This window comes from Ceratotherium simum, chromosome 25 (genome assembly GCF_057802395.1).
Source record: "Ceratotherium simum simum isolate JZ-2026a chromosome 25, ASM5780239v1, whole genome shotgun sequence".
In the NCBI taxonomy this organism is placed as follows: domain Eukaryota; kingdom Metazoa; phylum Chordata; class Mammalia; order Perissodactyla; family Rhinocerotidae; genus Ceratotherium; species Ceratotherium simum.
In genome coordinates this window covers 13,435,299-13,462,861 of record NC_141924.1, presented here as the reverse complement: position 1 = coordinate 13,462,861, position 27,563 = coordinate 13,435,299, and the positions used below count along the sequence as shown (strand labels likewise).

Sequence of the window (27,563 nt, the reverse complement as noted above, 5' to 3'; positions counted from 1 at the left end):
GGAGCCTCAGCCCCGCGAGCTGGGTCACGGTGGCTGCTACTCACAAATCGTGAGGAGTTGTCGTTTTTCACGGTCTTGGCATTCCCGAAGGCCTCCAGGATGGGGTTGGCCTGCAGCAGCTGCCGCTCCAGCTCACCCTGGAAAGGAACCCAGAGGTGCAGTGAAGGACAGGCAGTGGCTGGGGCTGCCAAGCCTGCTCCGCCAGGCAGAGGGGATGGTGGCAGCGCCGTGACTACACGCCCAACATGCCAGGAACGGAGGCTTCAGGATGGGCTCCAGCCACGCCAGCCTCGGCCTGGTCCCTGTGTCACTTAAAAGCAACCTTCCCACCAGGCCTCTGGAAACCTTGATTGGTTTAAACTTACTTCCAAGGACTGACTGACCAGCAGCCCTAGAAAAGGAAAGCAGACAGCTCCCCCAGCTCTGGGAACCTGGTACAACAGTCCAGATCAACCCTGGAGGACACAGGGTTGGAAGGAAGCACAGGAACCAAGAAGAGATGCGACGACACCATTCCTTCCCTGGGACAGTCTCCCTCCCAGGGACAGTAGCCTCCTTCTGCCCTCTTTGCCTCCAATCCCCACCCAATTTTTCTTTCCTTTTCATAAGATAAGCAGAAAGGGAACCGGATCCACAAAAGACACCAGCTCATCTCCTCCATGTCCTAATCAACACTGCATTTTCCTTGCTGGTCCCCCGATCTGCCCCCACCCCCGAACCCTGCTCCCAGCACGTCAGGTATCTGATCATGGGATCAACAAGGCCCACTTTGGGCCTAAACTGTTTATTGATAACACCAACAAACCCTACTTGTGGTCTCATGATGCTTTGTGGTTGACAAAACACAGCCTTATGCCTTTTTATGGACCCTCATGATACCCAGGGTGGGCAAAACAGAGTAGCCCCATTTCACAGAAGACAAAACTGAGGTTGAGGGACGGGGAATGATGTGCCTGAGGTCATCCAGCTGCCAGCTAGCAAGTATTCAAATTCAAATTCTGTCTACCAGCTGTCAATCACTGCTCTATCTCCCACCCTGCTCCACCTAGGGCTCCAACCTGTCAGGTGAGATCAACTCTGGAAGCAGCCATCACCCTCCCAGCCCACTCCCAGCCGGCCAGGTAACAACTGATACTGGCTGAGGAAAATACTGATCTCATTCACCTTAATACCTGGGTACCCTCTTGGGGGAAAGAACATCACACAAGGGCCAGGCAGGGTTTTGTATTTATTAGCAAGGCTGGAGTCAAGCCAGGATTTTACAGGAATAAAGGCTGCTGGAGAGTGATGAAAAGGAAAACTGGTGGCAGCAGAAGCTCCCAGGAGACTCGTGAACTGCAGCCTTGCAGGAACACCTGAGAAGACGAGCCTGTCTCCAGAGCACCGAGGATGCCCTGGGGTCTAGTCGAGCCAGGGCTGGAAGCCCACCAGAGACCGGAAGCGGCCCAGCAGACCCTGCTTCTCTGATGGCCATCCTTGACCAGGACTCCTCCCAGGGTTGGGAAGTCTTCTGTTCTCAGACCACACAGATAAGTGAAGGAGGGTCAGCAGAGCCAGGTCAAGGGGCAGGGATCAAACCCCAGAGCACTCTCTACAGTGTGCTTGGCACCAGCGGTCACAGACCAGGGCTGCCATCCCGGGGCTCGGGCGGGCCTGGGAAGTCAGCCAAGCCAGCCCGCAGAGCCAGACTTGGACGGCGCTGCTCCCCACCCACTAGAATGTTCCTCTCAAAGCACAGGCTGGGCTGCCAGGCTGGCCGAGCCACTCCCGTCCCCGTTCCTGCAGACAGACGGGAGCGTGGCCCCCACCAGAGCCCGCCACCCGCCCCGGCTTGGAGGCAAAGCTCAGGCCTCTGTTTTGGAACCACACGCTGTTGCTGTGGAACGTGGGACCGCCAGGCCAAATTGGGAGCTCCCTGCTGACAATGGTGATAGCTAACCTATGGGTTTTTCTTTATTGATGTCTAATTGGGCCCAGGAGAGACTTTTATTTTTCAATGAAATTTGCATTCTATGAAATTATGAGGTACTATAGGCAGCGTATGCTCATAAGATTTGGAATTACCCATCTGGTTTCTGAAGGGCTTCACTGGCCGGTGTTTCTGCCAGGGTGCTCCAACCAGTACATAAAAAACAGAGGGAGGGGGCCAGCCTGGTGGCATAGTGGTTAAGTTCGTGTGCTCCACTTCGGCAGCCCCGGGTTCGCAGGTTCAGATCCCGGGCATGGACCTACGCACTGCTCATCAAGCCATGCTGCGGCGGCGTCCCACATACAAAATAGAGGAAGATGGGCACAGATGTTAGCTCAATGCCAATCCTCCTCAGCAAAAAAAAAAGAAAAGAAAACAGAGGGAAGAAGAGGAGGAGGGGTGAAAGGTCACTGCTCAGACTATGAGTCTATCTGGGAAGGCCTGTCACCAAAGCTCTGCTTTGCCAACCTGCAGGCCTGGCCAAAGCCTGGCCCTCCCACAGCAAAGTGAGGTCTGGGATGTCCCAGGGGTGGTCTTGGGAGGAGCAGTGGGGTCATTGTCCCACTCTCTCACTCTCTCCCAGAGTGTGCCACAACAGGCCTCAGAGTACGAGAGATGCAAACCAAGTTCATGTGCGTCTCGAGCCCCAGCCGTGTGTGGAAAGTCACTGTACAGCTTCAGGCAAGGAAACCAACCAACCCGGTCAACGGCCTTTGCAACTGAGGGCCTGAGCAGTAAACTAAACCAATCGCTCTGGTTGGATGCAGTTAGGGACAGGGTGCCCATCACACACCACAGCCAGAGAAAGAGGAGGTGAGAAGCTTGCTCCCACTTATCACGCCCCACGTGCCACCTTCTCCGAGTGCCCCGGGCTGCCCCTCTGCAGCTGGAGCCCCAGATGTAAGGCACATTGGTCTACATTCCTGCTCTGTCACTGAGGTCCTGCCTCCCGTCCTCCAGGGCAGGGACTCCGAGGTCACCCTTCCGAGATCCAGGCGCCTACTAGGTATTCAATAAATAGTTGGGAAATGGATTTTACTGCAAATTCAGAGATGGAAAACCACAGCCAGAGAACTCCTAACCTCACAGCCCTGTTTTTAAAATAGGCCTCCTAAAAAGAATGGAAAATGGGGGGTGGAGAGAGTGAGCAAAAGAAATTTTATTCTAAATATAACTCCTGACACCCCACGGAAAAAGACTCAGAATGTCTTGAGAAGTCTGGCACACGAAAAGTTACTTTTGGTTCGATTCCAGAAGACTGTACTCATTAGGACATTCTGCAGGACACACCCCAGGTCTGCATGCAGAGAGACACACACCACTACTTACTTACATACGCTGCACACAGCTCCCCAGTAAGGCACAGATCCCCCTGGTGGCTTAGGGGGACACCACAGGACACTGAGATTTCACAGGGAAGTTTAAGAGTGTGTGCTTGAGAGAAAGAGAGAGTACCACACGGGCATGCTTAAGACCGGTCACCCCCAACTCTGGGAAAGGCCAATGTGGGGCCTTCCGGGCATCACTTCTGACTGGCACAGTGGTGGCAGGTGATGGGACCGGCCATCTCCATCTGGTCTGGAACACTGAGCACGTGGGGCTCCGGGAAAGCAGATTCCATTCCACTGTGCCTTGCTCAGGCTTCTGCACAGGGCGTTAGAGCTGTCACGCTTGTGGGAGATTCTGGGCATGACCGGAGATTCTGAGAACAGCCAGGCGATGAGGCCGTACCCATTCTGCGGGAGCTGTCATTTCAGAGTGCACGAGAGATCACTGTGTGTCACACCCAGCCCCTCCTCCCAAGACAGTCAGTGAGCTGAGCCTGCGAGAAGAGTTCTAAGCTGCAGAAAGTGACAATGGTGTGGAGTGAAAAGCTGCTCGGAAAAAAATACACGATTCAAGGGCACACGATGGGCAGAACACGCATTCCTGGTGCAGAACGTGCAGTGGACGTGCAGCTCACCTAGCGAGGACACGGCTGCGCTCGACCACAGTCCATCAAGGGGAGAGGGGAGAAAAAGGGAAGTGAGACGACTTTCCAACTGCCCTTTCTCCCTTCGCCGAGGGGCTGTCCACCCAGAGGCATTTCAACAGTAGGGAAAAGAAGCAGGGATTCGACGGCCTGCACGAAATCCTTCAAGTCTCCATCATCTTGAGAACCAAGTTTTGGAATCTCTCTTCTGACATCAGAGGAGGAGGCCACACAGCAATTAGCGGCAAACACCAGGAGCGCTCTACACAGACCCCGGTGGTCTCCAGTTTCCAAAGCAAATCAGAAAGGTAGGAGGCCAAGGGAGAAATGGTTGGGCTGGCTACCACCGGACCCACTCCCAAAACGGCCAAGCTGCAGCCTCAATGGAAGTGAGCCCAGCCTCTGCTCCATTCCCCAAAACACTCTCATTTTAAGCCGAACCATGAATCATTAACTCTCTTCCTCAGGAAGACCAGGTGCTTCCATGGGTAGGAAGGCCTGCACTCACCTGGTCTTTCTTGCTCTTGTGTGAGGAGGCCACGTGAGCCAGATACTGAATGACTTTCTTGGTGTTCTCCGTCTTGCCAGCTCCGGACTCACCCCTGCCAAGAGAGCCAAGGACGTTCTCAGGGGAGAGGTGGCCAAATCCTTGAGGTCTGTCCCCTTCCACTGCACACTCTACGGCCTACCATTCTGTTGGGCACCAAGGAGGGACCCAACAGCTAGTGGCGGAAAAGGGGACAGGCAAATGTATGCTAAGTTCTGGAATCCTCGCTCAGGCCATTTCCCAGGGCCCTCCAGGGGCCTGACAAAAGTAAACTTATATCCACTGCCTGCTCTGGTCACTTGGCAGCGTTTGCATCCAAATGTCTGAGGAACCAGTTTTAGGCAGCTGTTGACTCAGAGGTCAAAGGCACTGATACATGTTCCTTCGAAACTTCACTTGAAGGAATGTTCTGTACCATTAACTCCCTCGGCAATGGAATTTATTTATCTCCTTGTTAAGTTCAGAGGATGAGAGGAGAAGCCCCAGTGTCTACTTCAATCCAGGTAAAGAAAGCCACTGCTCAGAGCCAGAAGGAATGTTCCAGAAGGACCAATCAGTTCCCAACTGCACTGTGTTGAGAAGACTCTTGCTCTTCCTCTCTGCTATAAACCCCACCCCACTGCCTACCCGCTCCCTTGAGGAAGGCGATTAAATCTTTGGCCTGAAATAAAGCTCATCGTGCCGTGGGACCATTGAGCAACAAACATATTACCTTAAGACCTGTCCCTTGGGGAAGGTCCGGGGCTTGAATTGGGCATGGAACGCAACCTCGGTTTTGGGGGGAGTCCCCAAGAGAAGAACAGATCAGGGGTGACACAAGGTCCCACCACCCACATCGAGACACTTACGTGCACAATATGGACTGGTCCTCTCGGTCTGAAACAAAGGAGACATCGGGTTAACTTCCACCAGATACGAAAGCCTCCCCCTCCGGCTTCTGAAGAACTGCCCATTTCCCAGCAGCACAAAGCCTCCAACGCTGCCCTGCCGGGGAGCTCTCCACGCCGGCTGACACACACTGACCCTATGCCTCCCTCGGAGGAGGGACATTCCTAGGTGGCAGGGCCACAGGGCAGCTGCTCCCTCCTCCAGGAGCACAGACTGCCCACCCTCCATACCCGCCCCGCCCCTATGACACCAGAAACAGTTAGGTCTCTCCCACTATGAGAAAGCGATCTATGGAAAGCTCCCAGGAGTCTACCCTACACCAAGCACTAAGGTGGGGCCTGTCCCATATGTTTGTACCTGGGGGTTGAGGCTGTTAGAAGTAAGGTCCAAGGCAGGTATCTTAAATACTGTCCCCATTTAAGTAAGGAGCACGGGTTAAGAGGCTAGGTGAGGGGCGGGGTGGACAGGCTGGCTTTGCGACGGACAGCCCTGGGGTAAGACGCTGCCTCGGCCACGAGGCGTGTGAGACCTCAGCCACGTGCACAGCCTTCCTGGAGCCCCAGCCTCCTCCTGTGATGGGGGATAATAGTGTACGTGTAGATAACATTCATGAAAGCACCAGTGTGGTGTCTGGCACGTGGAAAATGCTCACTAATGTCAGCTTAGATGCAGCTTGGAAAGAACAGAAACTCATCAGAATCACAGCTTCTGACCAGTTTCTGTGACAACTTGGGTCTCTAGGCCTGGGCGTCAGGAAATTGCCAACTATCCCCCCGAGCTCTGTGAAGGAAAAGCTTTAAGACCTTTGGGCTGATCCGGTTCAGCGCTAGGTGACCTCTTTTATGCAGAGGCTGAAAATACACTAATTTTTTTCCTTTTCACCCCCCTTCATCTACCACCCCCACCCCCTTGAAGTCAAATCAGCCTGAATCCAGGACCAAGTTACACTAATATTTGAGCTGCAGTGAGGTATTTAATTGCCAAGTCTCAGTTTCCTTATCCATAAAGTAAATGTGCTACAACTTCCTGGTAGGATTTGTTTGAAAAACAGAAATAACACATGAAACAGACTCAGTGTGGTACCCTGCAAAGAGAATGAACTGCACAAATGGCTGCTGTCTGTTGACTTCCCCATGATGAAGTCACCGCGACTGGGTGGTAGTGGCATTGTCAGGGCAGTGGGAGTACTAGTTGAGGAGTAGTAGAGGAGTACTAGTTAGTAGTATTGGTACTGGATGGAAACTGACATTGGTGACCTGGAAGGACACACTCAGTGGCCCCATTGCCGGGCCAGGAGCCCCAGGAGAGTGACTCATGGCTTCCCACGTGGATGGCCTCAGGAGGCGATCTAGCCGTTCAACACCAACACACACCACAGAGCTAGACACCGGCCTCTTCGCGGGGTGAACCTCCAGCATGCCTGACCTCAGCAGCACATGGGGCTGGGCAATGACTACCGTGTCTTCCCCCGTCTGCGGGTCACTCAGGAGGGAAAGAGGGAGCCCAGACAGAAAGAAGCAAAATTAAACCTCACACCCAACACAGATGGAGCTGCCCCTGCCCCCTCTGCCCCCTCCCTCCAAGCCCCTAAGAAATACCAGCAGTGTGGAGCACGGAGAGAGCTCAGCCACTCACACCAACACACCCACACCCCGCTCACTACCGTGGAACCGCCCAGAGTGGCCCCAACCTAGCTCCCTTGTCTCAACTTTTCCCAAAACAGAGGTCTTCGAGGTCGTGTGGCAAGGACTAAGGCTGATAGCAGAGCCTCCGTACGACAGTCAGGAAGGCAGAGGGAAGGAGGCAGCGGGGACTGGAGGCTGGGAAGACACGGCAGTTTCCATCGCCTGCCCCCTAAGAACGGTGCGGGGACCGATAAGGGTCTGGAACAAACCCCGCTGCAATCCCGGCCCTGGCCTCCCCCACTGCCCCTCCCGGGGCGGCCCCAGCCGCAGCATGTTTAGTCACTGCTCCACAAGCGGGCAAGATGGTACCTGCGCATGCTGGCAGGTCGGGAGGCAGCAGCAGGCCCACGCTACCATAAAAGGAAACATTCCCATCCCTTCCAGAAGGAACCGTTTTCCCAGGGCTGTCCAGGCCCGGGCCCTGGGATGGCTGGAATTCCTCTAATTGTGTGAGGAGGAGTCAGACGCTGAACTGCTGAACAACAGGAAGCAGAGGTCCCAAACACACGTGTGGGCACGCACACACAGGCACACGGGTACAGAGACACACACGTACACACAGGGATGAGGACCCAGCTGCACATGGATACACATGCACATGGGTATGTACACACAGAGACACAGAGGCATGCACACAGTCACTTATGGACACAGGCACATGTACATACACACGCCTGTGTACACACAGCCAAATACACACTCCAAATTCCAAAATTCCAGACCCAGACTCATTGTATAACCTCCATGCACCCCACCATCCCCAGCTCTTCCTCTCCTCTGACCTTTCACTTCCAATTCCCGAAGCCGAGTTACCCCTAAAGGCAAGTTACCACCGTCGACACAGCCTAAAAGGAAACACTCTGATACTTCATTTTACACTTTAAAGGCTCTAATTCACTTTGCCAGAACATTTATTTGGACAAAAGCTTTTGCAGAGGAAAACTGATGGGAGCCCTTTCTTATTTCCTCAACTCCTGTCCCCACCACCTGGCATCCCACATCCGCCTGGCTGCAGTGAATGACACTGTGGCCCCTGACATTGGGAAAGATCTCTCCGCAGGCACTGTCGTTGTTTTGCACAAGCTCCTCACAGCAGTTTTGGTTTGTTCCTGAGCTCAGAAGCAGCTCTTCTGGGCAGTGGGATGGTTAGAACACTCAGCAACCAGTTGGCTCTCTGACTGACTCAGTTTACTCTGGCAGACCCCCGGTGCATCCCGGTGAGGACCCTCCTTAACACTCACTCCATAAGCCCTTCCCACACGGTCATCTCATGAGACCTGGATGCTCAAGAGCCTGGCCCACTCTGTTTGTTTTGGCTCAAGTCCTTATTTGGGCCCATATGGACTGAAGGTTTATTTGAAAACGCCCTTCCTTCCTCCACACCAGAGGAGACAGAAAGACACACAGGAACCCTATGGCCCAGACCAGGGGAGTGTACCCACCAGAGACAGCCCTGTTCTGGGAAACAGGCTCCCCGCGAGATGAAGCCTAGTCTGACATAGCCCCTAACCCCTCCTGCCTGCCCCTAACTCAGCGGGGTTGGGGTGGAGACAGGATTAGGAATCTCCCTGCAGTGGTTTTTGACTCTTAAAAGCAGCAGCAGCTTTCCCTCAGATAAAACCCTCCCAAATCCCCAGTATGAAGAACAGGAGATAAAAACCTCAGCTGCCTGCACAGTGGAGACAGGGTTCCTCCAAGCACACCTTAACAACCACTGGTCCAGGTGTGTGGAGCAGCGGCGGAGAGAAGGCTGCGTGCTCCAGATCCCTGGGCTCCTGTCTCCGCACTGCACTCCCCCTCGGGATGCCTGGCCCCTTGACCTCTCGGGAACCAGAGGCTGGGCCTGACCAGCAGGGCCACTCTGACGACTGAACGAAGTGGGTGCCTGCAGCCCGCGGTCCAGCACAGGTGCTCAGAAACGCTGTCCTCCACAACCCCGCGCCCTCTGCACCTCCCCAGCTCTCCACTGCACGCCATCCTCGGAACAGCAAGAAAGGTTTTAAGTTACATATTGAGTGATGAGGCCATTCTTTCTTCTGATTTTATTTTAACCCCACATGCCCCAAGGCCTTTCGGAGCTGATGCGGATGTCCAACTGGACAGGTGTCTCCAGCGAGCTCAGATGATCCAGGCTCAGGTGGGCAGAGGGGAAACCTGACTGCAGGTATTCACCCCGCGTACAGACTTATGCTGGGGGCCTTACCGCTCACTTCCTCTACGAGAGGAGCTGTCGATTCTTGTCCATAAAAGGCTACGAGGCTCACACAGCAGTGACATCAGCCCCGAAAGGAAGTACAGGAGGAAGAGAACGGACCTGGTTCACCAACGGCTGCTGCCCAGGACTGACTCATCGCCTGCTCACAAGATAATGTCTCCCTAAGGTCCGCAGAGCTATGCTCTCTGGGGTACACCTGGAAGAGCACCCTGCCCATGGCACCAGGCTTCAGGTCGACCAGGTTTCTTGAGAACTGAGATGGGGTATGGGCCAAGAGCAGCTCAGGTTGGGCGAAACGCCTGCTTGGGGAGAGACCAACGAGATGACCCGTGACAAATGGGCCTGCAACTTTCCACTACCAAGGGGTCTGCCTTTTATGAAAACTGCAGAGCAGACCCCTGGGCTGCTCACTGTGTGAAGCCTGGCTCCACGATGCCTGGGATGGAAAGCCTCAGGCTGTCTGGGGCAAACTCCTAGACCCCAGAGTTACTTCTCCCAAGACCTTCTGGTGGGTCTCGATGGGCCAAAATGCAAAGTATTTCACCACATACAAAACATGGAGAGACCTGTGGGTTCAAGCTCAGAACCTCGGGGCTGGGAAGGCCCTAGAGAGCATCTGGTTCCACCATCTCTGTCTAGAGGTCAGGACACCGAGTTCTGAGAAACCCAATGACTTCATCAAAGTCACACAAGCTGAGCCAAGAACCCAGGCCTCTGGATGCCTATTTCTCCCCCATGGAGAGCTCCTACAGGGGAGGCCACTTTGCACCACCAGTAGTCCTGCCTCAGTGCTGCAGAGAAAGGGCCATCCACACTCATAAAGTGTCACACGGTCTGGCAAGCTGCCTGTTACTTTCTCCAAAGCCAGCCCAATTCATGAGCTTGGGTTACAAGCGCTTGGGAAGCAGAGGTGAGAAAAAGCAGGTGCAAAATAATGCTTCGTGTTAGCTGAGGCTGCAGATCACCGAGCCTCAAGGGCCTTGTGTCATGGAGCCTCTGGCAGCCTGCCTGGCAGTCAGCCAGCGACAAGGCAGGCCCCACCAGTGGCTCCCAAGCGCACAATGTGGTCATCAGCAATGTTCTCTCCAAGGCACAGAGGTAGACCCAGACCAAGGAGATGCTCAATCAGCAGCAATTCAAGCCAGAAGTCAGTTGGACTCGATCCAGTGCCTCCACCCACACATTCCCGCAGGTAGGGTTGTGGTGTGAACCCTGCTGAGGAGGCCCAAGTCCCAGTTACAGAAGGCAGACAACAGGCAGCCCTCCCCGGCCAGGCACCCGTGAGAGTTAGAAAGAAGCCCAAGGGATCGCTCTTAACTTTCACTATGTCAGAGGACAAGCGAGGCCCCAAACAAGCCCTCTCGGCCAAAATGCACCTGGCAGCTCGCACAGGTGAGCTCCCAGCATGCAGGCAAACCTGCCAGAAACCAGCGCTGGCTGTTCATCCACCTTTCCCACGGCGGGGCTGGGAGCGAGAATGTTCTCCACGTGGGGCTGCTGCTGAGGCAGCTCTCACAGGCTTATCAGGGCGGAGGGAAATTCAAAAGCCACATGTGAACACTGATGACCCACAGCAAATGCCACCAGGACGCTGGGAATAACCTGCCACCCCGAGGTCACTTCTTCCTTGCTCTCGAACAATATTCTCCTCGGGGAAAGGGAAAGACAGGCAGGAGGGGCCCTGGCTGAGTCCCGTACAGAGAGGACTAAGCCACGGATCACAGATCTGCAGAGAGCTGGGCTCTCAGGGAGGGAGAAAGGGGAGGACAAGAAGGAAGGACAAGAGGGGACACACACGGAATGAGACGGACACTGCCAGGCAAAGCTTAGGACAAACTTGGCTCCAAGAAGGAGCACAAACCGTCCTACAAAGGACAATGGGCTTTGCAAAATGATGCATTGATGAGTTCCGTCAAACTTGGAGAATACCAAGTTTGTCGGAACATCAGTGCTAGGAGATGAACAGTAATGGCACAGGAAGACGCTTCCTAAAGAAGCCAGTGGCCCCAGTCACGTTGGAGAAGGGGCAATCAAATGAAATGAACGGTGTGTTGGCGACTTTTAGGCCAGAATTTGCCCCTGGAGCACGGCTTCTGTCCTTGGCTTTCAGCTTAGACCTCTGCCCTATTGTGTTTGGGGACTAGCTCACGTTGGAGCAACAAGCTCTTCATCAAGAGTCACAAAGCCCGGTTGGAATGACATCTTGAGCCCCAATCGGCACTGTCTGTCTGCCAGAAGAACACCACGGGTCCTCGGAGTTTGTTGCAAAGGTCAACACTGGGCCAACAGCCTTGGTCAAGACGAAAGGAATTTTACAGAAGCCACTTACGGAATCCTGACTTTTAGGCCTGCAGACGTTCAGCTCTCTTATCTCTCTTTAGTTTTAGGGAATTAGCTTTGTTCTCACCTGATAGCTTAATTCCAGAAATCGGGCAGGGGAAGGAAAGCAAGCTTTTTCTCCAAATGCACCAATGTTCAGCCCTGACATACTGGAACACGGCTCTACTGGAGTCTGAGTCAGAAGTTGAGAGAACCGGATAAACGGGCTGGCAGGCAGTGTTCACCAGGCAGCGAGAGGAACATGTCCAGGGACGTTAAAAGCACAAAGCGGCTCAGCCATTAGGGATTCTGCAGGTGCGTTCTTGCTGTCTGTTTTGGGGGGGGGCCGTAACAGAGACACTGGGCCAGGCTTTCAACCACCCCCAAAGTTTCTGGTTCCAAGAGTGCACTTCTTTCTTATCTCCCACTTGCAGCCAGCCTGGAGCAAAGCATAGTGGGGCCCTCTGGCTTGGATTAAAAATAAAACAAAAAAGCAAGCCTCGAGCTGAATCCTTGAAAAGGATTGTTAACCACAGATTCCTCTTCTAGAAAGAACATTTTACAGAAATGAGACTGACGGGCATGACACACTATAATTAAGCAGCCTCATTCCAGGGGCTGGGCTTTCCTTCTGGGGGGCACGACAAAGCAGCCTCCTGGGATCAGCCCCAGGAAAGCGACCCCTGATCCAGGCTTGGTGTTTCGGCGATGGGCCCAAGGCTGCTTGTCACAACGCCTCTCTGCTTCCCAGCACGTCAACAGAGGGTCACTTCAGTGCCACTGAAGAACCATCTCCAGAGCACGCACGACGTTCTCCTGCAGCTCCACCGAGGCCACGTCGACCCAGAGGCCTCATGCTGCCCGCTCCAGGTCCGTGGACGAGATCAGACAAGTTGGAGACTGCATCTGCCAGCGCATGCCTGTATTATGTGGTCGCTGCAGGGAAGGCGGCTTTCACAAGTCACTTCCTGTGCATGCCGCTACGGAGAGCCTGAACTCTTGCAGGATGCTCTTTGAGATTAAGAGGCCCACCTGGAGGAAGCCATTGGTTATCACCTTCATTAAGCCAGTGGGATCGCAGATGGAAGGAATGCGTGCTTTCCAGGTTACACTGAAGGCAGCGACAGTTCAGTATTATTTCCAGACTCCTACTGCTACCTTCTAAAGAACACTCATCATAGGCCAGGCATCGTACATACGGCACCCTGTTTAATTCTTACAATAACCCTGCCAAGTACGTTTATTAAGCTCAAGAGGCAGACGAGAAAACAAAGGCCCAGGCGGAGTAAGTGGACTTGGTGGACCCCAGTCACAGTCAGGAAGTGACAGAGCCAGACTCCTACTGAAATCTAGTCCAAACCTCGTGCTTTCTTCTCCACACCAAGCTTCTTGTTCACAAGGCAAGTTTCTCCCTAAAGCTAAGGCCGAGAGAGGCCCAGCAGACCCTTTTTGGTGACTCCTATAGAAGTGCTCTGTCACTTATCAAAGCCTCCAATGGCTCCTAAGCATCCTCAAGGCTAAATGGGGTGCCCCCTATAAGCGGGACTCTCACTTTCCCCCTGAAGTTGATTCATCTACCTCTCGCGATCTCCTCCAGGCAGGACCATGGTTTGCTGTCTTTCTACACTAGCACACAGTAGGTGCTTGGCTGGTTCAGGGGTGACCATGTGCGGGCACAGAGTACGACCCTGCAGGGTGACCCCACGCTGCCTCCACTGCACACACAGGCACATGGGCCCGGCTCAGATCTCCCCGCAGACAGTGGGGCCTCTGAGTGCCAACGCTGGCAGAGCCTGAGCCTCCTGGCCCGAACATTCCTGCTTAACTGGAGTCATCACATCTGTGGCTTCCTCAGCCGCCAGTCCTGGTGAGTCTGTTCAAAGTCACGCATTCCCACACCCTCGAAGCACTTCCATACAGTACCTCACCAACACGGCGCTCCTCCTCAGACAGACCTTGCAAAGGAGACGGCTCCACGGGAGCAACCACCACCAGAGTGGGAAGAACGTGAGAGAGGGAAGGAGGGCCTCTCTCTCTCAGGAGCCAGAGAGGAGAATTCCGCCAAACACCAGCCGCAGAGAATGAGGGACCACAGCGCCCCTGGGGGGCAGGCCCCAAGACGGGAATCAGGAGGCTGGTTTCTGGGGCAGACTCTCTGTGGGCCTTTGGACTAGTCAGTTAACACTCCTGGGCTGTCCTTCACTGAGTTAGAAAGGTCATACTCAGAAGGGAAGAGAGCACTAAAATTCTACCCTTCACTATTTACCCAAGAAGGTTAGTCAACCACCGAGAGGAATGTGGACACTCAGTGGGCACTTTGAGCAACTGCTCAGTGACCAACTGCTTCCGGTGCAGCTTCCGCTGAGAAGCAGAGGTAGGATTAGCACAGAGCAGAGGGTTAAATAGTTCTCGGATTAGTGTAGGCCTGGAATGAAAGCAGACCCTGCCGCCACTCCCCCAGAAATGCTGGGAGCTCATTAAAATACCATGAAGTCACTGAAAGTGAACCAAACCTGGCATTCCAACTAATTAACACAGAAGAGGGTTTTTTTCCTACTCTTACTGGGGAGATTACTGGGCTCTGGTCAAATTCTTCCACTAGCCGGTTCTCCTGTAAGAACACACACTCTTACCCACTGAGGGAGACGCCAGACGGCCTGGCCCCCCAGGAAGCCAGGAGCACCTTTCACAGATCCCGTGCTGCTTCTGCCCAACTGCTCAGGCAGCCCCTTGTCCCGGCCCTGGGACACGTCCCTCTTCCCCCCCAGGGCCCACGTCTGCCTAGCAAGGGGCAGCAGCACGGAGTTATGCTCTCTCATTCTCCCAGTCTCAGACAGTTCAAAGCCTGCAGCACTCCTCTGAGAAACGGTTCTACCCAAGGCAGGAAGACCCATTAATGGCCATGACAACAAATTAACCAAACGGAAAGCCAGGGTTAGGAGGGTGAACCAACCATGTCACCACAACTTTAATTAAACCCAAGGCTGAGGATTAAAACAAACAGAACTGTGCCGGGCGCGTCTGGGCTGCACTGTAACTGCTTATTGACACATACCTGCCAGCCCTTCCACAGGATCCAAACTCTACAGGATTCTGACCACCCCCGGGCCTCAGCAGCCACACCTGCCTCCAAACTGCCAAGACACCTGACACCTGCTACAGTGGTCTTGGTACCAGGTGTAGGTAGCAACTTGTCTTGTTATATGGCTGCAGCTACAGATCTGTGTACAGACATGTCTCGTCCCTCCACCTGGACTGCCAGTGCCTCCAGTGCCAGAATAATGTACTAAACCACTTGGTATTCTGGCACTTTCCATCTCCTATCTCCCTGGCCTCATCCAGGGCGCCATATGTGGCCTTGTCCCATTCTGTGCCCATGGCAGACAGCACTAATCTATCCCAGCATTCCTTGGCGTTGAGTCTCAGATCCTTGCCAACTCAGGGCTGGACCAGCCACTACAAATTGATGGGAGTCAACACTCAGAGTAAACCAATCTGCAAAGCTTAGTCCAGAAGTTCTCACATGGGGACAAATTTTGCCCCCTAGGGAACATTTGGTAGCAACATCTGGGGATATTTTTGGTGGTCACAACTGGAGGAGGGTGCTGCTGGCATCTAGCGGGTAGAGGCCAGGATGCTGCTAAATATCTTACAATGCACAAGACAAGCCCCACCCCCAGCCCCAATAACAGAGAATTACCTGACCCCAAATGTCAATAGTGCCAAGTTTGAGAAACTCTGGCTTAGTCTGACAAATAGGTAGAGGAACCACATAATTTATCATCCAAACTGGGACACTTCTAAAAGTGAAAGAGGACACGATTAATACTAACTGCAGGACAGCACGCACAAATCAGGACTTGCAGGGAAACCAGAGCATTGAGAGATGAAAGATAGAGGGAGGTCCCCAGGAAGGGTCTAAGTGCTCATCTCGTGAAAGTCCCCAGACAAAGCCACCAACTACCCTATTTGGCAGAATAAACACTAGTATGTCATAAGCCACAGCCAGCTCAGGGAGGAAGTCTTTTTCTAGTTCTCGTTTAAAGTAAAGGAACAGTCTGGCCGTGTCTTTACAATGTGAGTGGCAGAGAACAAACCTGTTTTTCCCCAAAGCCAGGGGGGCAGCATGTGCTAAGACAAGTTCTCCAAAAGGGAAGAGCTGATTTTAACAGTATGCAGACCCCAAGGCTCCACTGCTGATACCCGACTTAGGGCAAGAACCAAAGTCTCCTCTCCAGAACTTTCTTTCTGGGTGAACCATTTTGTCATAAGAGGGGCAACTTCTGTTAATTAACTTCCTCCCCCCCAAGAACAAGAAACCTATTGCTAATTGCTTTGCAGGTCAACTGTGTACGAGGAGAGGGAACTTGGAAATGTCCTCAGTTGGTCAACATGGGGACTAAAGAGCTGCAGCAAGTCCAACATGAAGCAGAAGTGAGTGAAAACCTCCAGACTGAGGTTAGGAAGCCGTGGACGCAGCACCTGCATAGGCCATTAAAAAGAAGCACCAAGACCTCAGGTTCCCCGTGCCTGCAAATGTATTTCCTACCCCTGGTCTCCAAAAGATGAAAACACCCACCCATTTGCACTCATAATTTGGGGCGGCTCCTTGGTTCCCATCAAGGCCATTCCATTTCAGCCAAGACTTCCTGGTCAACACAAAGGGAAGCTCCAGCTCTCTGCATATTTTTTTTTTTTTTTCTATTATCTCCAAACTATAAAGCTGACTTTTGCTCTATATTGACCTCAAATTTTTTTGTTATTGTTTAACAAGTAAAAGTTGGACAAATCTCTTTGGGAAGGAGTCCCACAGGTTGTCAGAAGAAAAGCTGGAAGTCCAGCTCCAAGGATTCCAACTCCAAGGATTCCAACTCCTGGCACCATGCTTTGCAACATTACATTATTCTTGTCATAATGGTTTGCCTAAAAGTGAAAAAGCCCACTTCCTAGAATACCGTTCAAATCCAGGATCCAAGTGTGGGAACATGCCATAACTCAGTAGCACCGAGCTCAAGAGGAATCCAGGGTGTGCTTCCTGCACGAGGCCACTGAAGAGAGCCAGGAGAAAACTGGCTCGTAACCTCTCGAGACACAGACTCAGGCTCTTCTGGAATCTCACAGAATGTTCTTCTACCAGACTGTTCTAGTTAGCACTTTGAAACAGGCATTCTACTTTTAAACTAAAGGGCTGATTTCCTCAAGGAATTTTGATAGACGTGACCCTAAGCCAAAGGCTGGGCCAAGCTTGCACGTTCTACATAATTCATCAAGCTTGTCAGTGAAGCACCTTCTCCACAGCACTATGTGTAGGGTACAAGACAGACCCACATGTTGCCATCTTAAACCACTAAACTAGGGATAAAGTTGTCAATATAACAAGACTCATTACCACCACTGCCTAGATTGACCACAAAGTTTAAACAAAAAGGATGAGCACGTAATACGACACGAAAAACCACTATCAATACAAGATATGAGAATACAGCCCTTCCTGAAAGTTGGGCTTGACTTAGAATGGCATGAAATGCACCATTTGTCAGGTACCTGGCTAAGCTCTGAGAACATAAAGGTGGCGTGGGCCCTGTGCACTTCTAGGAGAGAAAAACAAATGTGTAAAACACCTAAGTTAAATAAACTAACGCAAATCTAGCCCAGATATCCTGGCTGGATGGCAGTGACGCTTCAGCCGTGTCTTTAACAAAAGAGTAGGGACTTGCCAGGTAGTGCAGGCAGAGGGAGCAGGTGTGGTGGTCTGAGGCATAAAAGGCCTATTAGAGAAATGTAAGGAGTTCCATGTAGCTGGGAAGTTGGAGTGGTAGGCGGGAGGCAGGAGGCCAATAATGAAGGACACTGTAAGCTGCTAAAGGGGTTAAGTGTTATCTTCAGGGCAATGAGGAGCCTTTTCAAGATTTCAAATCAGCAGGTTGGATCAGATTTGCCTTCTAGAAAGATGACCCTCTGATGGAAGCAACAGCACTGCTGTTGAGAGGTCACAGCAGCAGTGGAGGCAAAAAATTCTGGAGGCCTGAAGTAAGGCCACGGCCAGAGGATAAGAGGAGGAATGGGGTCAGAAACATTAACAAAGATAAAACCTATAGAAAGTGCTGACTGGCTTGGAGAAAGGGGTGAGGGAGAGAAGAGAGTGTAAGATGAGCCAGGTTCCAGGCTTGGGTGACTGGGTAGATGGAGAAAGGGCAGCTGGGAGCAAGTGGCTGGCAGCAATCAGGTGACAGTGGCGGCCCTCCGCTGAAAAGTGACAGCAAAGCCACTCAAGTGGATGGGGCCATCATCCAGGGGAATACTCAGAGGGAGCGGACAAGACCTTGAGGAGCACCGACATGTGCGGGATATGGGGAGTAACAGGAGAGAACCACGTAGGCGGGGACGGCAGAGGCTAGGGAACCAGAGGAAGAGTCACGGAAAGGAAGGGATTTCAAAAGGGAGCAGTCAAGAGTGTCCAACACGAAGAGAGGTTAAGAAAGAGAAGAGCTCACGATACAATGGATTTAGCAACACAGGAGGGAGGGTGACCTTTGTCAGACAGTCTGGAGAAGAGTTGGGGCCAGTCATGCAGGGCCAGGAGTGTGACCGGGAAGTAAAGATCGGAGGCGGTGAGCATGGATTCTTCCTCTAAAAAGCTCTGCTGCGATGGGACAGAGAGAGCAGAGACAAGCTGGAGTGGGGTGCAGAATTCAGGACAGACTTTGTGTCTGTTTTTTAAAAGATGGGAAAATCTTAAGCACATTTATAGACTGTGGGGAAGAGACGAAGAGATGAAAAACAAGGAGGAAAGGGAATAAGCGATAGAAGAAGCAAGCAGAGAGGACTGGCCCAGGAGCTCTTGACAAGAATGAGAAATTGGGAAAATAATTAGAAAATATATTTTTTAAAGCTTCTAGAACATTCTATCAACATACAAACATCTCCTTTGATAGCCATTGGCCCTGGCTCTCACACAGTGGCTTACAGAGTTCCACGATTTGCGCTGCCCCATCACCAGTGCCATCAACACTGATCCAGCCCCTAGATCACTGTGACACTGAACGTGAATGAGCACCTGCAAAGCTGTCAACGAGGCTGCAAGTAAAAACTGATCCCCAGGAAGGCCATGGCACCCACCTTGCATCATACTCCTGTAGGCGGTGTCTGTAATGGCGTAGATGTGGGGGGGCATCTCGTGCCTCTTCTTGCCCTTGTACATTTCTACAATCTCTTCGGAGTAGATGGGCAGGTTCTTGTAAGGATTGATGACCACACAGAACAGGCCTGAATAGGTCTAAAGAAAAGAGCAGCCAACAGGAACAGGTTAGGAAGTCTGATTCTCAAGGGCATGCAAACTTCACGACCAAGTATCTGCTGCCTCCAAGGACCCTGACTCAGCCAGATGTGCAAGCACCCCTGGAGCCCCCCACTCTCTGTGTCTGACCCCGGCAGATCTGCTGCAGGCAGTGGTACCAGTGGGGGCACTGGTACCACCTCTGCTCCTTCAGTGAGGGTCCTTGCTCTACCGCATGACTGCTGCCAGCTTTGCATGTCAATCAGCGTGTGCACCAGGCAAGACCCGCGGCCAGCTTCGTGGACAGTAGAAGGCCCCGGATCCAAGGACAATAAGAGATGTGTTTGTCATCATGAGAGATGCACAAAGAGAAAAGGATTCAGCTGCACAAGCAAACTGCAGAAACACAAATTATTCTACCCTGAAGGACTCTCAGAGATAGTCAAGCCTAAACTTTTCCAGCACTAGGAAAAACTCATTCTGCTCCTCAACCATCTAGATCTTTTAAGGGCTAGTAGGTCACTAAACATCTCTTTCTCCCTAGAATCTTCTAGAGATATTCACATGAAAATCTCTAAAAAACTTAAGGCCAACTTTCATGTCCCCTGTGAGCCTTCTCCAAGACTCAGGTCTTCTCTGAAGGGGACCCAATTAGTCAACACTCTTCATGTGAAGCACCCAAAAATAGACCCAATGCTCCAAGTCTGACTTGACCAGGTTAAAATCAGATCCCAGAGTCAGATGTCCTGAGTTCAAATCCCAGCAAGGGCAAGTTTCTTAACCTCTCTCTCCCTCCATTTCCCAATCTGTAAAGAGGGGACAGGCAGACATCTATACCTCACTGAGAGGTTATGAGGATTGGCACAGCACCCAGCAGAGCCGTGAAGAGGAGCTCCGGCCAGGAGAGCAGCTTCCAGTGGCAAGTCTACACAGATCTGCCTTGCCTCAGTGTCTTAAGGTAAATCCACAACAACTTGTGACCACTAATTCTTTTTTTAATAATTTTCCTGCTATTTTTTCTTCCAAGATCCCTCTCTCCACCAAAAAAAAAAAAAACAAAACAGACTCCTACCAGCTGGATGAGACTCCCGACACCACCCAGGTAACAGATGCTGAGCTGGGGGCACGCAGCTCTCTTTTATCAGCTGGAGCAACCCAAACATCCTCTTCCTAGGAAAATGTGCCACAGGCCCAGAAGATGACTGGCTAAGGCAGACCTAGACGGCATGAGTCACACACACCTACAGCCCTGACTCTGTTGAGTGACAGCTGAAGGTTAAGGGCAGAGCTGGGAGCAGACCCAAGTCTCACACCGTCCAGTGCAGACCTCCTTGGTGGTGAAAGCCAGCTCTCCGAGCTCCTCAATTTTTTTTGTTTTCCTCATTACAAACGGCCTCCACCCTCGCTGTGCATGGTTTTGCCCCTCGATCCAACAGCAGCCAACATCTGAGGGGCTGTGCTAGGTGTCAACCAGCCCCTTCCACCCCTGCCCTCTCCAATCCTCCAAAACTGAGGATGGATCTTGTGGCTGAACCCAAAGACAGGGTCCACACAGGAACCAGTCGTGAGGACAAAGGTCTTCCCAGCTTTGGCCAAGGGCTACAGCACTTGGACTTTCCAAGCAGAAGTTGGACTGAAAGCAGAACTCGGAAGGAACCCACCAACCCTACACTGGCCTGCATGCAAAAGGGCAGCTGAGTTTGGAAATGAACAAGTCTGTTTGGCTGCCTCTTCTGTTGGGAGGAGGGGACGCGGGGCCTTCAATTTCCTTTCTTCCTGGGATAACCAGCCATTTGTTAGTCCTCCGACTACTCCCTTCACAAGGGACCAGGGAAGCTCTGAAGCAAAGGCGTCCGCACAAGGTGTTGACAACCTGGGGCCCGGTATTCCAGGAAGACTCCTGGTTTCCCCTCCATGTGACTGAGGAGTGGGGACAAGAAAGAAGGCCATGGAGCAGCAAGGTCATCCCAGGGGCTCTGAAACAATCGAGCTTTGTTCCTGGGATCTAAGAAAACCCACACTCTAGGAAATCCAGCCCCACGAAAGTGAAGGACACATGGCCCCATGCTTAGGGCGTGCCACAGAGCCAGATGTTTGGAAACAGCTGGTGGTGACAGCAGAAGGGGACTGGGGGTTGCAAGTCTTTCTGACAGCTGGGTGGGCAGATGGTCCTCTGGAGGGTTCTATGCAGCCTCAAAGTTCTGTGGGGTAATCCCATCAAATCAGTGGATGTGATCAAACTAAGCCCCACAGAATGGGCGCTGCAGCTCAGGTGGGAGGCAGGGGACTCGACTGTGAGCCACTCTCACTGGATGCCCGTGGAGACGCAGACACTGAGCAAGCGGCTTTGCTCCCACATGGCCACGCCAGGGAGCTGCTCCATTCACGGGCCACAGAGGCTCTTTGTGCCCAACCGCCCCCTATGCCAGGGCCTCACCCCCCGAAGAAACAGACAGAGCAGCTGTGGCTCAGAATTAGCCAGGCCGCCCACAACACCAGGCACACACGCTGCACAAAGGCTCCCGGGGTCGCAATCTGGAACGTCGTGTCCAGAGGAGTAGATGGTGACTGAGGCAGCAGCCCCTGCCCACGCAGCCCCTCCGAGCAGCTTTGATCTCCCCGCAGCTCTGCACCTGCTGGGGTCTCCATTCGGGCCACCACAGAGAAAATCAGCTTCCCTTCTGGTGACGACGCTTAGGAGGAAGCTGGTGGGAGGCAGAGGAACTGCACACAGGAGGTGACGGCAAAGGAGGAGAAACGGGATTAATGCCTCCAGCCAGAGCATTCGAGAGAAAAAGCTCAGGTCCTTCCCATCGTGCCCACTTACAGAGAGAAACCCAAGCTTTCCAGGAAAAGATGAAGCAACTAACGTTGAATGCACTTTAATAACTCATATCCCCTTTGCAGGAGGGAAAGGCCATTTGCAGCCAGCTGGTAAAGGCAAGTCAGGCCACTGGACTTGTTTCAGGCTCAGCAAGTCTCTAACAGGACCCGGGTGGAACAGCGACACCAGGAAAAGGCCGAGCAGAGGGAGGGAGTCACCTTCACTGGTAACAAACAGCAGCAGCTCGAGTCCAGGCCTGGCTGTGAGCAGGTGCTGGTGGGTGCTTCACGAGGTTCTCACAGATCCTCGCAGATGAGGAAGTGAGGCTCCATGTAGCCATGCCACACGGTCAGGAAGGGGCAGAGCTGGGATTTGAACCAGGTCCTGGAGGCTCCAACTCCCATGCCCTTAATCGCTCTGCTTTACTGAGCAGAGACCATTTCTTAGTGGCACAGCAGAGTGGGCATAACATAAGCTATCGAGCCTGCCAAGAGGAGTGTCCCGCTCCCAGACAATGGGACTATGGCTCCCATCCTCCCGCCTCCCCCAGGCAATGCTTCCTTAAAGGCCCTGCATTTTTCTGCATGTAACTAATTCTGAATTTCAGCGGTTAACACCCCTAAGGACTGGCGCTTTTAATTTGGTCCACACAATATTCTCACCAAGAAAGAGAGAGATAACTGGGCTGAGAGTCAGGAAACCCGAGTTTCAGTCTCAGCCCTGCCAATACCTAGCTGTGTGACCTTGCCTAAGTCCCTTGTCCTCTCTGGGCTTCAATTCTTCCCTCTTTCCATATTGGAAGGTTGGGCTAAGCTGGTCTATAAAGGACTTTTCCAGGTAGACAGTTCTGTGTATCTCCATATTGACTAAATCAGACTGGTCCCCAAAGGGCGGTCATCAATGGCAGGAAACAAGGAACTGGTTATCATGGACAGATTTAGCAATCAGCAAGATAATGCAGTCCTGGCACATGGTCTGGCCCAAGCAAGACTTCTGGATAATCCAAAACGGCCCGTGGCTCAACAGAGGGCTTGGGCATGTTGCAGAGCATTCAGAAGTACCAGTCCAGCGGGTAAGGGAAGGACCCTGTGGAAACGTGTGCTGAAGTCATCCTAAAACTGTATAGAAAAGAAAGTGGCTGGCTCTTTGGGAGCGCTCACCATCCCTGTAACAGGATGAGCCCAGCACCTCCCTTTCTTACACATGCGATCATGAGCAAACCCCTTGGTCCGAGGCTTGGTCTTCCCATCTGTAAAATGAGAAGGTTGTAATAATCTTGAAATGTTTTCTTTCTACAGTTCAAAAAAATTTTGAGAACTGTTTTATTCAGCTCCAAGACCATGAAGGCCAAGGTGAATATAACAGCATATTTAAATAAAGAACTATTTTAGGAATGGTAAGAACCAGATACTTCTTCCCTACTGAAGACAAAACTAGAAGGAAATATCTTTGAACTGAACAGAAGAAATTGGGATCGACATTAGAAAGCTTTGTGACCCTAGGGCCATAAGAGCTTGGAGCCCATTACCAAGGGGATGGGTGAATGATCATCTCTTGACGTGTTCTAAAATAGTGAGGAGCTGTCTTTCTGCAAATGCTAGAAAAAGGAAAGAGAAAAGGCCACTCCTTATCTTTTGTATGCTCTGGGCCTTTGTACATGCTGCTCTCTGGACTCTAAGCCACACACGGAACCAGCCTAAATCACCAGATAAGACTAGTGATTCAAGTCTTACTCTTGGTGGCTCACCTCTGCTCAAAGCACACTCCCCAGGGAAGTAAGCCACACCGACAGGCCTCCACAAAGAACAGGATGGCAGAGATATCAAAAAAGAGATGGAGCAAAGGGGTGAGAGGGGAGGGGACCAGGGGGTGCAGGAGGAACAAGGTGGGAAACCAGAACACAGCATTCCTCTCCTTGAGACCACAGTGGCCTGACCCTTCCTATCTCCACCAAGATCGAGGACCAAGGCCAGCAGGTGGGCAGACCCTAGACATGTCATGCATGATCTCCTCCCTGCAGCTGGTCTAAAGCAGGCTTCCTATTGTGTGTTTTGGCTACGCAGAGAAGAGACAAAAGTAACGCTACAAGAACGTTCCATTAGGACGTTCAGATGCCATAGTTCAAGGATATCACCCCAGCATTCCTTAAAGCTCCCTTCTCCCCCAGAGAGCCAGCACTCAGGCATGTGAGGGCGCCGGAGCAGACCTGGAGCCTCCCACCTCAGAGCCCCCGGGCGCCACTTACATAGATGAGCCCTGAGTAGTAGCGCTCCTTGAGGTTGTGCAATACGGAGGCTTCGTTGAGGCACGTGAGCTCTGCCATGTCCTCGACCTTGGAGAACTTGGGCGGGTTCATCTTCTGGATGTCATCCTTGTTCACCTTCACCTTCTTCCCATTCTCCACCAGCTCCACAATGGCTTCCTCGCCCACTTCTTCCTTGAGGCTGGCGGGCTCAAAGCCACTCTTGTCGGAAGGCACCCATACCAGCTTCTTGGCAGCCCAGTCGGCCTGGGCCAGTGGGTTATTGATGACATTTTTATCCACATAGAGATACTTATCAGCAGCTTGCTGCGCCATGGTGACTTACAGCCAGGACCTAAGGGAGAAGAAAGGACAAAACGTTAGATAGGACTACGTCAGCCACACAAGGATTGCAAACATTCACTTCTCATCTTTGCAAACTGTATAGCATTATAGCACAGCACAACTCTCTAGAACCAGGCTGCACAATTGGCCAGAATTTTCCTGTTCTCCACTTTTGGGAGAAAGATGTATATGGCTGAAAAAAACAAGTTGTTATCAGAGATTTTGTAAGACATTAATGGTAAGGTGTATCCTAGGATCAATACACAATCAAACCTATAAACAACTATTGTGCCAAATGATGAGCCTAAGAATCTCAAAGACAGATGCAATTACAGTCACTAAGCTACACCTGCTAAGGCAGGAAAGTGACCACACAATTTAAGAGGACTTCCAACAAAAGCAGGTTTCTAATTAGCCCAAAAGGCAACTGACTACAACCGCACATAGTGGAAGTTTCCAGTTTAAAAAACTTTTCTTATTTCACAGAGTCAACCAAGAGAAGAAAATAAAACACCGATATCTTGCCAGCAGATTTTAATTTTATCTTGATAATACAGCCGAAAGACCTAAGGCGGGAAGAAAAGAAGTCAAGCTCCAGGTAGCCTCATGGGGAGGAATTACAGTGCTTCCCTTCTGGGGCACTAATGTGAATGGGCCACCCTCACAGTTGATGAGCCAGGAGAACTTCAGTACATGTGTGTTTGCTTTTTTCAAAACTCATTTGCAAAATAAAGATGATGAAACAATAATCCCTTCCATTTGTGTGGTTTTATAGTTCATGAAATGCTTTCACACACATTTCACTATCTCAAAAGATCCTCATCACAACAACCCTGTAAGATGGGTATGTACGTGTTGTTATCCCATTTTACAGATGAGGAAACAGAAGCTCCCTGGAGGTGAGGGGCTTGTCCAGAGTCGCTCAGGAAGGACTCCGAACTCCTGTCCCATGGCCTTTCCAAAGTCTCACCGCGGCACTTATCCCCACTCAACGGCTCAGCCTGGGATCAGCTGAGAAGACAGCTGCCTGAGTGAATGGGAAGCAGGACTCAGAAACCCTGGCCTAAGACAGAGCCAGCCCATCGCCACCAGAGGAACAGCCCAGGAGCTCACTGCCTAGCTCATGGCACAGGAAGGCTTTTCCCTTGTTAGATCAAGGCCCCTCCTCAGGGAAGCCAGGAGGACCCCAGATCCAAATCCAGAGTCACACGGGCTTTCATGCTTCCAGATTCTAACGGGAACTTGGATGCAAGGAGGCTGGAGGCTTGGGCAGGAGAGAACAAAAGGATAAGTCTGGGCTGCCCAGGCCTTCTTATCTGGGCTCATTAAATGGTTTCCAGATCAAGGCTGAGGGGCTCCCCTGGACTCATTCCAGGAGAGGCTGTTTTCCAGGAAATCTGCTCCCTTCCCCCACAACAGGAGGGAAGGCAAGTCCAAGGAGCAGAGCCTGGCAGCCTCCCCAGCTCCCTCAGCTGGCGGCTTTGTTTACCTTCCCAGCACAAGCAAACCCTGGCAGCCCCTCTCGGGGGACAGGGGCACCATCCACCTGCAAGGACCACCCTTTGAGAGAAGGCATGGCCCAGAGTCGGGCAGCAGCAAACAAAGCAGGAATGGGACGGCCGCAAAGCACCTGCAGGCCCTTGTCTTTTGTGTGGGTCTGGGGTCTGGGCAGGCGGCAGCGCCCTGGGCCCTGCCAGCTTACTTCTGGCTGTCCTCCCTTCCACACTGGCCAGTCCATTCAAGCAAATCAAAGGCTTTTCTCTGCCGGAGTAAATGCCAGCTGTCCCCTGCCTCTCTGCCGTCCATCTGACCACTGGCCAGTGGGCCTCCCCAAAGTCTCAGCACTCAGGCTCCTGAAACCAGTCTCCCCAAAGTCTCCCCATCATGCCACCGCCCTGCTTGAGAACTTGCAATGATCACAGAGCACAGGGCCTTATGGGCTGCTGGTTCTGTGCAGACCTCAAACCCATAAACGATAAGACAATCTCTTACCCATAGGCAAAAATTCACGTGAATCCTGTCCCCAAAAATCCTAAGTCTGCTGCTGATTAGGAGCTCCACTGACCCAGCCCAGTGAAGATACCTGAGGATGTCGCATGCCCTTTATGAGGTTCCTCCCAGAGAAAGAGGGAAGGGGGCAGTCATTAAGTATTACTGCCATCATCACGCTCAGTTTATTCACAACCTCACTTAACCAGCAAATCACCCTGGAAAAGAGCTTTTATTATCCTCAATTTATAAATGAGAAAACAGGCTCAGAGAGGGCAGGTCACTTGCCCAGGATCACCCAGCCCAGTCACAGCACTAGGTTCCAATCCAGATCCTCCTGGCCCCTGGGCCTGGGCTCTTCCCAGCACACTTGTGCCTGGGGTCTCACAGAAGAAGCCAGGCTAGCACTGGAGCTGGGCTGTAACTATTGATAAGTTGAGTAGGACACAGGGAGTGCGGGGGAATGCATTCCACAGCATTCAACAAATATTTACTGAGTGTTATCAGGCAGGTGGGGAGGTTGAGAGCAAGTCTTTCCCAGTGTGGACCATGTGGCCCGTCAAAAAGCAGAGCACGTTAAAATTCTACATTCTCACTCCCGCGGCCTGCTACTGTCAACAGCGAGCAGCCCATCGGTGATGGCAGAATGACCTCTGGCCCTCATCAAATTCCATTTCATCCCAGCAACGCCAACCCTGGTGGGACCAGCAGCAAAGAACCCATCTGGTAGCCTGGCCTCGTGGCAGCACACGGACTCCCTTCAGGCTCAGGCCCTGGGCACTCGGCCTACCCTGGAAATCGGGGTAAGCTGCCCAGCCCTTTCATCAGTGGGCCTGTGCTGAAGGGCCATAAACCTTACAGCAGCTGGAGGGGAGAAACTCCACCAGACACACCACCCTCAGCTCCTCATTCGGTGGGAGGGAAGGGGGCAGTTACCGGCCAGCACCGTCTACCCATGATGGCTAGCAGAGGCCTGGGGGCCAAGCCACACTTCCTGTAACAGAGTGGGGCACAGTGCGTCCCCTCAGAGCTGGACCAACACAGAAGGCTGCACCCCTCTGCCTCAGGCATGCCAAGGCCCCCGTGGACGGTGGGCTTAAGGAGTCCCAGTTCACCTCAGCACCTCGCTCTGAGCAGAACTTTTCATTTAACACAGCTGGGTTCTGCTTGGCCAGGCCACGGACAGAGCTATTTGGTTTCAGCAGCTCTGCTGGAGCGATGTGGTGAGCAGCAGTGCCAAGATCAATACAGGGGCTGAACTGGTGGGGAGGGCCAGAGGGGTTGCTGTAAAC

General features: G+C 52.4%; 1 protein-coding gene across 1 annotated transcript in view; it reads right to left on the bottom strand.

Annotated features, from left to right (window-relative positions):
- MYH9 (myosin heavy chain 9) overlaps positions 1-27,563 on the bottom strand; it is a 92,677-nt gene that overhangs the window by 37,904 nt on the left and 27,210 nt on the right. Inside the window, exons 2-6 of the mRNA XM_004418094.3 lie at positions 23,941-24,292; positions 18,715-18,871; positions 5,337-5,364; positions 4,450-4,543; positions 45-137 (exon numbers count right to left, since the gene is read on the bottom strand). Of these exons, the coding sequence (XP_004418151.1) occupies positions 45-137; positions 4,450-4,543; positions 5,337-5,364; positions 18,715-18,871; positions 23,941-24,273 (705 nt within the window). The 5' untranslated portion in view covers positions 24,274-24,292. The remainder of the gene's footprint in view (positions 1-44; positions 138-4,449; positions 4,544-5,336; positions 5,365-18,714; positions 18,872-23,940; positions 24,293-27,563) is intronic.